Source organism: Gallinula chloropus (genome assembly GCF_964237585.1).
Source record: "Gallinula chloropus genome assembly, chromosome: 6".
Lineage (NCBI taxonomy): Eukaryota > Metazoa > Chordata > Aves > Gruiformes > Rallidae > Gallinula > Gallinula chloropus.
Window position 1 is genome coordinate 6,976,705 of NC_140091.1, and position 13,202 is coordinate 6,989,906.

At 38.6% G+C, this 13,202-nt stretch overlaps 1 protein-coding gene across 1 annotated transcript in view; it reads left to right on the forward strand.

Moving 5' to 3' along the window:
* The window catches only part of EPS15 (epidermal growth factor receptor pathway substrate 15), a 45,769-nt gene extending 39,354 nt beyond the window's left edge, over positions 1-6,415 (forward strand). The window contains exons 22-25 of the mRNA XM_084266196.1: positions 917-993; positions 1,493-1,655; positions 4,125-4,303; positions 6,141-6,415. Coding sequence (XP_084122322.1) covers positions 917-993; positions 1,493-1,655; positions 4,125-4,303; positions 6,141-6,287 — 566 coding nt within the window. The 3' untranslated portion in view covers positions 6,288-6,415. The remainder of the gene's footprint in view (positions 1-916; positions 994-1,492; positions 1,656-4,124; positions 4,304-6,140) is intronic.
* Positions 6,416-13,202: the final 6,787 nt, after the last annotated feature.

The following is a 13,202-nucleotide window of genomic DNA, read 5'->3' on the forward strand; positions in this document are numbered from 1 at the left end:
CAGAAATGTTCCTCTGAAATACCTAAAGCTGGTAAAATACCCTCATCAAAGTGTCTGGACTGTTTGAATAGTTTGTACTGCTACCCATTAGGTAGAGACTTTGTTTTACTTTAAGTAACACACAAGATACCTTCGTGCCACAAGAGATGTGGGATAGAATAACTACTACTTCAAGATGTAATTCTAAAAATTTTTTTACCATTGAATTTTACTCCTTTTGTTAAAGATGTTTTAGGAAAGACTCTAACCTCATATTTTCCCATGTTGCAGTGACAAGGAGTAATGCAAAGCATGAATCCACATGGGATTCCATACTGTAAACCTGTTCAGTTTCATCATAGGAAAATAATCCCCTCTGATTCCTAGAGATGTGGCAGTGACTGTAAGTTAAGGCAGAGCTTCAGACAGTGCCTTTCCTGCTTTACACTAGAAGAGCACTTTTTACATATCGTGAGGCACGTAGGAATGGAAAGGTACTGTTGAATTAGATTGAGGTGATAGGAGGTCACTTGTTCCACAAGTGGGCTGACAGTCAGAAGTACCCTTTGGTTTGTGTTCCTGTGTATCTGTGTCTGTGGATGCATATTTACAGGTGGATGCACACAAAAACCACCTCTGTGTGTATACATATGTGTATTTCTGCAGGCTTTTTCAAATGCAGGAAACAGGAATGCCATTACCTTCTTTGGAATTACTCCCTGTTCAGAATGATTTTTCTTAAGTGGTTGCTGACACTTAGAGTTCTGTTAAAAGCTACTTCACTAAGTGACCACCTTATAAAACGCTTCACTTGAGTTACTCTGTGCTGTAAAATACCTAACAGTTGCTTTTTTGTTGTGGGATTTATTTTTCTTTTTAATCTCTTTAACATTTAACATTTAATTTAATTCTGTTTGGTTTATTTTTGTGTCTTTAGCTACAGATCCCTTTGCCTCCCTGTTTGGAAATGAAGCCTTTGGAAGTGGCTTTGCTGACTTCAGCACGCTGTCAAAGGTAATACGACGCTACTGCCACTCAGAAAATGTATGAAACTCTGCAGGGCTGAGACAGCTTATTCCCCATACCAACAGATTGATCATGGTTTTGCCACCTCTAAACATTTATAACGACTGACTTTCTTCAAAGAGATCTTTCAAGTAAATTGCCCTGCAATTCCATTGTGAAGAATGCATTGTAATCTTTGTGGCTTTATAAGTAATTGTCTCTGTACTTGAAGCAATATTGTAATTTAAAATGCTGAGTTTAACAGCAAAAGTATTACTTTGGCATGCAGAACTGTGCTCAACTTTATATTGCTGCAGATAAACCATTCCTGATTATTCTGTTTTCAGTCTCCTGGAGAATGTGGGTGATATGCTTAAAACCAAACAAGTGTGTTTTCTTTCTGTCTTGGTCTAAACTTTCAGTTCTAAATAAATAACTGCATTAAGGAAAAAGAAGGGAAAGCATTAGAATTGCACTGATATTGTGTATGTTGCTATTTTCTTTGAAGGCCAACAATGAGGATCCCTTTAGCTCTTCCACATCGGGTTCTGTCAACAACGTGACCATAACTAAAAACTTATTTGAGGAGTCACCAGCTAAAAACGAGGATGTTCCTCCTGCATTGCCCCCTAAAACAGGCACTCCCACAAGGCCCTGTCCGCCACCACCTGGTAAGAGCTGGTACTGAGATGTTCACAATTAGCAGTATTGGCAGCAGGACAGTAATTGTGAGGGGATGGTGATGTGTCTGCATTTAGAAGGAGCAAGATGTGAAACAAGTCTGTTCCTGATCTGTTGGTGGTTTCCTCAGTTAAATTTTGCGGGCTGTTTGGGAACATAGTTTGTTTTTTGAAGAGAGAAAGGATTAAGGAAACAGGAAAATATAGTTCTTGCAAGTATCTGGAAGAACATAGCATGGCTGCAAATTAAATGGTTACTAATGGGACACACTGTGAATCTTGCACTGAATTATGCTTAAAGTGAGAATTCAATGTGTTTTATCCATGTGAAACCTCTGGGTTTAATGCAAGATGAATTAAATAGGGTTAAGTGATTGTCTCAGGTTTTCAGATGAACTTTTTCCAGGTGGCCTTGCCAGAGCTCTGTAGTATAAACCCAGCCAAGGTAATGGTAATAAACCCAAGCTTCTTACGCTGCTTTCTGCTCACCTGGTAGCTGAGTCCTCTGGGCTGCTCCATGACACAAATCACCCTGTGATTATCAAAGGCAACACCACCTTCTTGTGGTTGTAAAAAGCCCATGTTTCAACAGATGCCTTGCTCTCAAATGTTTGCATAGATTGGAAAATACACTAGTAGTACTCCTTTTTAAGTTTCTGTCCTCTGTTTCATTTTCTTTAAAAACTACTGCATCATTTTTTCACTATTAAACTGTACAGATGATTCTTAAGGTGTTTTGTAAAAGTGTAGCATGAAATGTAAAAATGTATTCGTCTTTTTCCTCAAAAGAAGGGGAACACAGTAAATGTAGAGGTGGTAATGCCAAAGCTTAAACTCAGCTATTTAGATTCATTGTAAATAAGTTTAAAACAGCTGATATGACAAGTGATGATAATTTGAACGTTTGGTGTTTCCTCTTATGGTGATCCTTTATTTAGATCAAAAACAGGAATTCTGATTTCATTGTGTGGGAGTGGCTATGACATGTGCACAGATCCAATTTTAGAACGTGAGCTTCTAGTGGTGGGCCAGCAGCATCCTTATCAATAGGTACCTGGGAACAAGGCAGGTTTGATTTTGCACATATTAAAAATGATATTGTGGTTATCTTGATAACCATTCCCAATAAATCATTTTCCTAATGGAAATAAAAAGTGTAGGTATTTCAGTGTATTTGGTTTTAATTACTTCCTTGGTCTGATTAAAACCAAATTATTTTTTCAAAGAAACATCCCAAAAATCTCTCAATTCATCACACTACTGAAATGTGTGCAGACTGTTTGCCTGTGAAATCTACTGCCTTTCTAGATATTGGGAAGCACCCCCATTTCATGATTTTTTTTTTGGCAGATTTGGAGATTGTATACTTCATATTCTTATCCTCTGTGTAGGAATAAATTCCCTAGATGTCACTTGAAGTTGCTTCTCCCACATTATTCAAGAAATAGATATACATTGTTTGTCAGTAAGAGAGTATTGTCAGTGAGTGAGAGCTATCATGGCAAAGTCATCTGCAAAGTATCTAAATAAATCATATGTTCCTGAGGGAGTGTTCTCTGAATAACTGCCAAATTAGAATCTCTTTTGGTTTTTGAAAGAATTTTTAAACCAACTTGCCACAGTGATATGCAAAACACTAAGCACTTTGGTTCAGTTCTGCAGTTTAAAATGGCAACAGAAGCAATCTTTAAAATACCGACCACTGTGAGTGTCAAACCACTTGCAGAACCCGGTAGTTGAATTCAAGAAACTGCAGTGAAACCTTTTCTGTAAGCGGTAACATATGGAGAGAATGGTGACGAAGTTCAGCTCAACTATTCTTGGAAGTGTTTGGGTTAATGTCCTCAAAGGTGTTGAAAGCTGACTGGGGTTAAACTGAAAAAAGAAGACAAGTGAGGGCTTGTGCCTGATTCTGTTCTATCTGCAGCTACTTAGGCAAGGATTAACAAAATAGTTAAGCCCGTGGTTGCTTGTTATCATACTCCTTTGCTCTGTTAGTTTAAAACCGACAAGAATTCCAGGTGTTAGCATAGTGAGAGCACTTACAAATGTATTTCTAGTCTCTGAATGAAATTAACTTGATCCAGACAACAATAAAAGAGCCTTGCTGGAATGATGATAGAAAGTTGATAAGCAGAAGAAAAAAATACTGTGCTGATAGAACAGGAGCTCAAAACTGTTTGAAATTCTCTTCCCAAAACAGTTAATTAGTACATAACCATGTTCTTGAACCTTTACATACATATGTTCCTTTTTACCTGATAACCCTTTAAGAAACTATGGACCATTTTTTAAATTGGCAACCCTTCCTCTGAAGTCATTGTACCTCCATGAGTTCACTAGAAGTGGTTGCATTCCAAGTAGCTTTTGAATTTTGGTTTTGTTTTTTTTAAAAAAAACTCTTTTTGGCATGTTATTACCTGCTATCTTAAATTCATTTTAAATTCATTTTAATCTAAGGGAAAAGACCTATCAATCAAATAGACTCTTCAGATTCCTTTAAACCGAGAGATCCATTTCAGCCTTTCCCCACCCCAGACATTCCCAAAGAACAAGAAGCAGATCTATTCTGTGATCCATTTGCTCCCACCAGCGTCAGTAAAGAGGCTGACCCCAACAATTTTGCAAACTTCAGTACTGTGAGTAAACACTTTTTACATTTGTTTCAGTATAATGACAGCTTTGAATTGTTCACACTGAAGTCTTCAGTCTAACTAAAATTAAAACGTATCCCATGTACAAAAGGGATATCGTTTCCAGTTAGAACAGTATACATTTAGCTTACAGCTGAGGCTGTCCTAAACCAAAATACTGCAGATTGTTGTAGTTAATGTTGAAATAGCTTTGCTTTTATGAGGTGGGTTCTTTAATGGAGGCCTCCTAGCTTTTAGAAAATAGGAGATATCAATGTTATAGGGATTATCCATTTTATCAGAGCATGCGGCAGATTTTAAGTATCTATGTATAACAAGCACACTGGTAACTATCCAATTAAAAGGTGTGACTTGAATTTAGCTGTCACTGAACTGTTTGGTCATAACTTCAGTGTACTGAAACACTGACAAACAGCCTCACAACGGTCTATGTTAATGAAATATAATTTGGTGAGTTTTGAACAGGTAGTAAATTCCAGACTTACGTACAATGAAGTAAAAAGTAGTAAGTGTCTCTTAATAACCAGAATCCATTTCATAGAAGTCGTGGTGTCCAAGCAGTAGAAGCAAATCTAAAGGTTTGTGCATGCCTATATATATTTTTTTTTTCTTTTGAGCTTTTGCTAATAGGATCATCTCATTTTCAAGCTTGATACTGTAAATGCGAATTGCATTTAACAGGTATCTCGATCACACTGCTTTTTTTATTATCAGGCCTAATAATGTGCTTGATTGAAGTAAACTGAGGATTGACAGGCTCTCAAAATTGACTTGCACTGGTTGATGTGTCTTGTAGCATGACAATTTCTGAAATGCTGTTACTGTAGAGAGATGAGTTTAGAGGAGAAAACATGAAGTGTGGACCAGAAAGCAAAATGTTCGTTATCTTTATGAAGGACAAAGTATTTATGTCTAGCTGCAGTTACTGAAAATACTAAATGAACTATGGGGAAAAATCAAGTTTTTCTAGATTTATTTCCCAAAGCTTGAAGCAGAAACTAGCTGGAGTGTATACTATGATAACCCTCCCTTTCAGACTTAACACTGGGACACTCATGAAGACACAGGCTTCACCTACCTACCTCTCAGCTTTTCTGCATGCTGACTAGAAAGAAACTTCAGCATAACCTTTTGTATTCTATTTAAGATAATCTCCATAACTGTCTCTGATTTGTAATGATTGTACCACCAAAACTACTGAGTTCACATGCTGTTCACATTGATACACGTGGCAAGAATCTCTTCTTTCCTCCTTCCTGTATCACACTGACCTTTCTCTGTATTACTACCAGGCTTCTAACTGTATGCTCATCTTCTTATTTTGCTGCCTTTTGCAGAAGGTTTTTTTCATCTGCATAACTTAAACTAGTCATTCTACAGCTAATTTTTGCAGTCATTATCACTTGGAAATACCATCCCTAATGACAATAGGGTAAATCCAGATGTCCCAACAGTGTGGATAGTGGGGTGTTTTGTAAAATGTTCTTCTGTTTTGTTCAAAATGTTTCTTGTATAGACTGTTCTTTATCTGAAATAGTTTAAATTAGTTTTCTGCTCAGTAACTTTTTTGGAGCGTAATACTGAATTTTGAAACATGGCACATTTCATAAAAATACATCAGTTGGATGGCTTCAGTGCAGTTATTAATAGTTAAAACCTTAGACTATGATAATCTTAATAGTGCATTAAAATTAAGAACAAGTAATATTTGAAGACTTAAATATACACAGTTTTTAAAAAACTAGCTTTTTCTTTAAACCAAGGACAATATTAGCTACCATTGTATTATTAATCTGGTTTATTTTGTCTTTTAAAAATGCAGTATTCTACTGAGGAAGACATGATTGAATGGGCTAAGAGAGAAAGTGAGAGAGAAGAGAAAGAAAGAGTGGCAAGACTAAAACAGCAAGAGCAAGAAGACTTGGAACTGGCTATTGCACTCAGTAAATCTGAAATATCAGAAGCATGAAGTTTAGAATAAGATTTTGTCTTATGTCAACTGTTTTGTCCCTTTTCCTGAATACCTAACCTATTTAAATGTTAATCAGAAAATACATATATACAAGAAACTATGAAAGGTTTTAAATTTCTGAAAGTGGTGTGAATGTTTCTGCTAAATTCAATCCATTTGGTTATTGTTTGAGTAACTGTTAAATTTAGCATTCAGTTTCTCTCAAGTTTTCAGGACAAGAAAGTACTTTTTCCCAGCTGTAAGCAGATCAGTTTAAGATGCAGATAGTGAGATTGTAGATTGACTGTAATCTATCAGCGGTTGGTAATTGAGCATAAAGTGAACACAGCAATTACTCTGCCATGGCTGACTGTCTCCCATCAAGCAGTTAGTCATTTGAAACCTTTTATCTTTCTAAAGAGATTTTTAGTAATGCCAGAGTTGTGGAGTGCTTTATTTTGTATGTATGCATATAGATTTTTCTCTTCATTGAATCCACGTTTGGATTTGAAATAACAATCTTCATAGATTCTAAGCCAGAAAGAGCGTGTCTTTCTGAAACCTTTAATGCTTTTTTTGCATGGTCATAGGTTTTAAGATAGACCTGTTGTTTTGTTTCATAAAGCAATTAAATTGAAGAGGCGTGTGCATTTGCTGTTGGCCAAGATGACTGTCAAATTATGAGACCCCACTGCTATTTGAGCCACTTTTGCCTGGGTGTAATATGCAGCTGAACTAGCAGGTGAATTAGTTCAATTTGAAATAGGCTTGAGAATAGAAAGAAAAAACAGGTAGTCTGATTAGGTTTTTTTAACCACAGTTGTTTTCTTTATATGTAATTTATTGAATGCCAACTGATAGTTGCACCTTAAACTAAATGATTTCTTTATGGTCACTGAGTCAGAGTAGGATTGATAGAATGTTAACGAAAATAACTTAATGAAAATAACTTATTGTTCATTTTGAAAGAGCTCTATTCTGGAGAGTCAGTTTGATTAAAATAATTCCAAAACCAGTAATTTTCGCCCTATCTAAGAAAAATGGATGGCAGCAGCATAAACATCAAGAGATTTTAAAAATTTTTTTTCTTGCACTTTTAACCTGTGGTATTTCTGTTGAGAAATTGAAGTGTTTCAACACTCAGCACTGGGGGGAAAGGAGGAAAACTCAGCAATGCTTCAGTATATTTAAGTTCTTCCCATTTACCAACAGTGCTGCTGTTGCACAAGTTTGAGGGTAGCTTTCAACTTTTCAGGAAAAGTAAGTACCCTGACTGGGATGGTTTTTCTTTTGCACTGGGAAATGAGCATTTAAACACCTGCTCAAAAAAAAGTAACTTAAAATTTTGCAAGTATTAAATAGGTATAACTTATCTATACATCTTTGTAATGAGTGTACACTAATCTTGCAAATCATATGCTTAACTGGATTACATAGTTTCTTATCTTTTGTTAAAAATGTATACTCAGTGGACCAACACAATATTATATGTATATATTATATGTATATTCCTGCTTTCCTTTACAGAACTTCAAGTTTTGAGTCATTTGATGTTACATTTCATGTTACTGACTCTGACTATAGTACTTTTACTCAGACTACCAACAAACCACTGCTGTGAGCTAAATGGCATTACTTTATGAAGTTTTAACTGTTTTTTTAAAGAAAAAAATTTGTTCAGGTGGGATTAGCCTCTATTTATAGACTTCCCTTTTGTTTAAAAATTCTAACAATAGCCTGTAATTATGAAGAAATAAAGTTTAAGTACATAAGTGTGAACTGTTTTGTCTGTTTTTTCAAAAGGGTGGTGTGAGCTGTAAAGCAACATGTAAATGTAATGCAACAGTACAAAGTGTTCCAATTGTAGTCTGATGGCAGCGGGTTAATTTTCCGGGGAAAAGAAGTTGCCTGAATCTTGAGGTTAGCTGAAGTGCACGCTAATCCCAGCTGTCACTCGCTTCATTAGGAGTTGCGGCAGCTTCAAAGAAAACTCAGGCTACTCTTGTCCAAGGATTTTTGTCTGCATAAGGGCTGCAGAGCCCAAATATTTAGATACTTAAGATTTGTCTGTGAAGACATTTAAGTATCCTCCACAGGCTGCTGTCAAAACAGAGTGTAAGAGAGTTTTAGTTTGACCCAGTGTATGTGATTCTTCTAAGTATGTCTGTCACCACAACAAGGCTGGGTCAGAGGATTGAGTTCCTGCAACTATTTACGTGTGTCTTTGGTCCTTTTGTTAGAGTAGTGCTAGGTTTTAGTATACTCATCTAAACGGAGCCAAATCTATTTGCCTATTTTCTTTTAATGAGATATCAATGGGATTAGGCCAATGGAATATTTTCATTCGTTTTATCAGGCTCTTGCTTTCTTGAGGCGATGTGAAACCTTCTGCAGGCTCGCTCCCATCTTGGGCGCACTTTGCCTCTGATAGTGCTGCTTTCAACCCTCTCCCCTCCAAACTGTGTGCAGTTCATTTAACTCATCATGAAACCAATGATGGTTGCTAATCATCTTGAATAATTGGATATCCTCTTTTCAATTTCTCTAACTTCCTGGACTATGAAGTTCTGTCCTGTAAAAGTTTGTTTCCTTCACAGACTACCCCTGCTCCCAAAAGACTGAAGAGATTATCAGACATCTAGCAGATGAATTGGCTGCTTAACAGTTCCTTTTCCAGTGCAAATTACCTGAAGCAACTTAAGCAGAAACTATTGAAGAATGTATGGGGGGTTTAATGTTGTCTGTTGTGTCACTGTGAAAGACTGAGGGGAGGAAAATGGCAATACAGGTGCTTAATGAAGGAACTGACATAGGAGGTTGACTGGTAGTGGTGTTCTCTAGAAAGGTACTCCAGCGCAGTGGGTTTTAAGCCAGGAGACTTGATGTGTAACCCTTTTGCTTAATACTTCAAAGCTGTTGTGTTAGACCTTAGCATTGGACTTGCTGCTTTCTTTGGCTCACCTGGACTTCCTCGCCAGCCTTTGCCACCTGATGCACCTGCTGTATGTCACCTCTTCCCAGAAGTTGCATCCCGCTGCCAGAACTACGTTGCCTGCTGTTTCCCCCCTAACTGCTAAGCAGCTTCATTTAGCTACTTTAAATTTACATTGCCTGTTTCAGAATTTTAATATTTAGCAAAAATTACAACTTCAGTATTGGAATGTTTTAGTCATGCTTTAGGCTGAATCTTCCATGAGATTTGTGTGTGGGGAGGGGAACCTCATGTTTTTGCAATACTGATAAATGGTATTTTTACATAACAGAGCACACAGGTTTCATTTCTAAAATGGTAGAATTGCAAAAGCAACTTATCTGCTAAAATTGGCAGCTAAAGTCATGTGTCTCCTCTTTATGGAATTCTGTATCAAGTCAGTAAATACTCTGGAATTTAATTCCATTGTTAATTAGAGTGAAGGTGAAAAGTCTGCTTTCAGATACATCCATTTTTTGTTACAGAAGGGAAGAGGATATGTGTGCAATTATAAGACACATGATAACAACAAATTAAAAGCAGATAGTAAAGAGTTTGTACAGGCAGTAGTTTTCCCAAAATGAAAATATTTCTTGATGTGACTTTGATATTTACCTTTTGGTTGGCTGAGTGGAGCTTTAGTTACCTGTATGAGTGTTACTGAACTCTTGAACTCTGCACAGTAACTTGTGTTGTCTTCCTTGTTGGCAGCAAGGTGTAGGTGTTTAAGTCTGAAGGCAGGAGAGAAGGGGGAGGCAAAACAAATCTCTGAGGTACTGGGTGAGGGTAGAACTACCAGCTGGTGAGGGACAGACTTCCCAAGCCTGTAGCACCAAAGCCTGAGTGCAACAACCAGAGTCTTCATATCTTTCTGCCCTAATGATACCCCTGCTATGGGTACTACCAGTCAAACTCCTGTACTACCACAGCAGCTAGAAACCTTGTGTTTCCAGGGAGCTCTGAGGCTCAAATGAAGAAAAATGCTGTCTCTGCTCATCACAGGACTGTAACTGTATTCATGCAGGGGGGGAAGACTGCATCATGTGCAGGAACTTGTGAAGGAAAGTTGGGAAGGAAGGGAGCAAAAGTATTTTCTATCTATGTGTAAAGATAGTTAAGTACAAAAATCTCATGTTGCAGGATTTTGTGAGAAGCTTTGCAGTAAATTTTGGCCTCTGTCTGTTATCCCAGAAAAGATGGGAAAGCACTTTTAATTTTTCAGGTGAAAAGCCATCAAGTCTGAAACAGAAGTCATTTTCTTCCACAAGCTGTTTAAAGAAACATGAGTAATAAAAAAACTGCCAGAAATAATACCAGCTGTATTGCCATTCCTTGCTCAGAATACTTAAGAATCCCTATTGTGCTAAATTTGAGAGATCTAGAGCTGCTAGAACCTCAGATTTTTAAACTGAAAACAAAAAGCATCAGTTTTTAAGCAGGTGATCAGGTAGCTAGCTGATAGAGGGGAAAAATGCTGCCTTGTTTGGATGTGTATTTAAGGGGTCAGGATGATGTTTCTACTTATCTCTTGCTGATTTATTAAAATATTTTGGACAAACCACTTCTTAATGCTAACCTGTTTCCCATTTTCTACATGGCAACAGGTCTGATAGTGTACTACACAACTGCTGTAATGTAGAAAGACAACATTGTGCAGAGTACAAGGTATTTTATCCCATTTTACTTGTGTGTATCCAATAGGTAACAGAGATGATAAAAGGTGTTTTCTCTGTTAGTATGAGCAGCCAGTTGCAATCCAGAACCACCCAAATAAATGTATACAAGGTAAGAAGTTGATGGAAGTGTTGCTTTGGACAAGATACCTTCTTGATTTAGTTTGCTGATAATACAGGGAGAAATTCTTACCTTTGACTTCAGAGGTCTGTCACAGCTGGCATTGGGCAGCAAGAGCTCCTTGTTCACCATCTGGAACTGTGACAGCTTTTTGAGGTTTGTATCTCTCTGTGCTCAAGTCAACAAAACGATTTATCCTGATCCACTTTGATTTTTCCTGTGTGGACAGATTCAATGTTTATTCTGTTGAACTGTGTAGCATTAAACTTATGTTCAAAGCCAAAAGGTCTTTAGGATCGTTTTCCACAGAATGCAGTCTCTCTTCAAATGTTACACCAACAGGTGTGGTCACTTGCACAGAAAAAACTAATCTTGAAAGGCTCAAAATGGATTTTTAGGTAAAATCCTTCTTGCAGATTTTTTTTTTTAAATATACATCTGTAGCTCTGTTAATGCCTCTTTGTACTTCAATTCTCTTCTGTAATAAACCCCTGGGGGCTTCAAGTTCTAAACATTATGAGGAGTTTGGGGTATGAATCCCATTTTGGGCCCACATCCAGTAACAACTTCTACTGAATAAATGACTCAGTTGAGGTTCAAACCAGTGACCCAGAATCCTGAAAACTGGCTGTAAAATTACTAGTTGAATGTTAGTTGTAGTTTTAAATTCTCTAATTTTCTTCAATATGCTATCAATTTATCTTAGAAAATTTTATTTATTTTGCTGTCAGATAGTAAAAGCACAACTGTGAATGTAGAGTAATATGCTCAGGAGAACAACCCATTTGAACTGCAGTTAAGCTAACGATGCAACTTTGTTCTTCTGTTTTAGCTCTTTCAACTTTGTTTCTACCGCACAGAATTCCCCAAAGTTGTAAAAGCAATTTAAAGGGTGTTCTGGGACAGTTATTAATAAAAATGTTCTTTAGGGTAAACGTGACTGGCTATTGAAAATGGGTTGTATCTAAAATGCAGATTCACAAAGGAAGTAAAAATCTATGTAACAAAATCCATGTAACAGGTACTTTATGCTGAAAAATGTGGGTACCAGAATAGCTCTGTGCAGGCGCTTGTCACCACTCCTTACAACATTCCCCACTGAGCTCAAATGTTTGATTGAGCGAAGACAATCATGATTTTTTGCCTGTTAGACTAAAAAACCTACTGAAACAGGTCGAATGTGGTCTCTGCAGTTGCCTTGTGCTTCCCCGGCAGCAGCTGCACCTGGGCACAGGGCGGTGAGGCAGGCCTGCCGCCTACCTCTCCTTCTGCACATCACGAATCAGTGTCAGTGTTCAGATAATAAATTCTTTCTTTTTTTAACCTTCTGGGCCCGCTGTTCTCATTAACGTGCCCATTGTTTCTTTATGTCAACCACGTCCTTCTGTTTGTCCTGCCACTCCCTCTGCCGCGTATACCTTTGCCTTCTTTCTCTGTTTGTTTCCTTCCACCAACTCCTTCCCTTTAATCTCTTCTGAGCTGCTCTCCCTGTAACCCTGAAAGTGCAGGATTAATTATATGAATGATCCAAGTGGTGCATGTCTAATTTCAATTGGTTTGGCCTTTGTCTGGCCGTACTTCATGAACAAATTGCTTTCAATAATTTAGACCAGTACCTTTGTACAAGGCACAGACAAATACGTTTTGGGGCAGAGGGCTGCAAGAGCGGAGCGGGCTCCCGATAAACTCGCTAAAAGTGAATGAAGCGTGTGTTCCTCCTGGATTTTCCCAGAAGGAATTACTGACTCCAGTCCCAGCAGCTCGTAGCAGCCACGCTTTCCCCTCCGCTGCTCTCAGGGGCCGCCTGGACTCCCCGCAGGCCTCAGTGGCGGGCTGAAGCCCTTCACCCCACACAGCAAGGGCCCCAAGCCCTGTCCTGGGGAAACGTCCCGCTGCGTGCCTGAGCGCCGCAACCCATGGGATGCGGCTGGGCGCCTTTGTAACCCCCGCGGGACCGGTGGAGGGGCGGGCGCTGCCGCAGCCGCTCACCTGCGGAGGCGGCCCCTCCGCCCGGGCCCAGCCCTGCCCGAACATGCGCCGACGCTCGCCGCTGCTTCACACCATGCGAGGTGGCTGCGGCTGCCGGGGAACAGCAGCACCGCCAGCTCTCGGCTCCAGCCTCCCTTCCCACAGCCTCTGGGGCCGGGGACGCCCTTCGCGACGCCTCC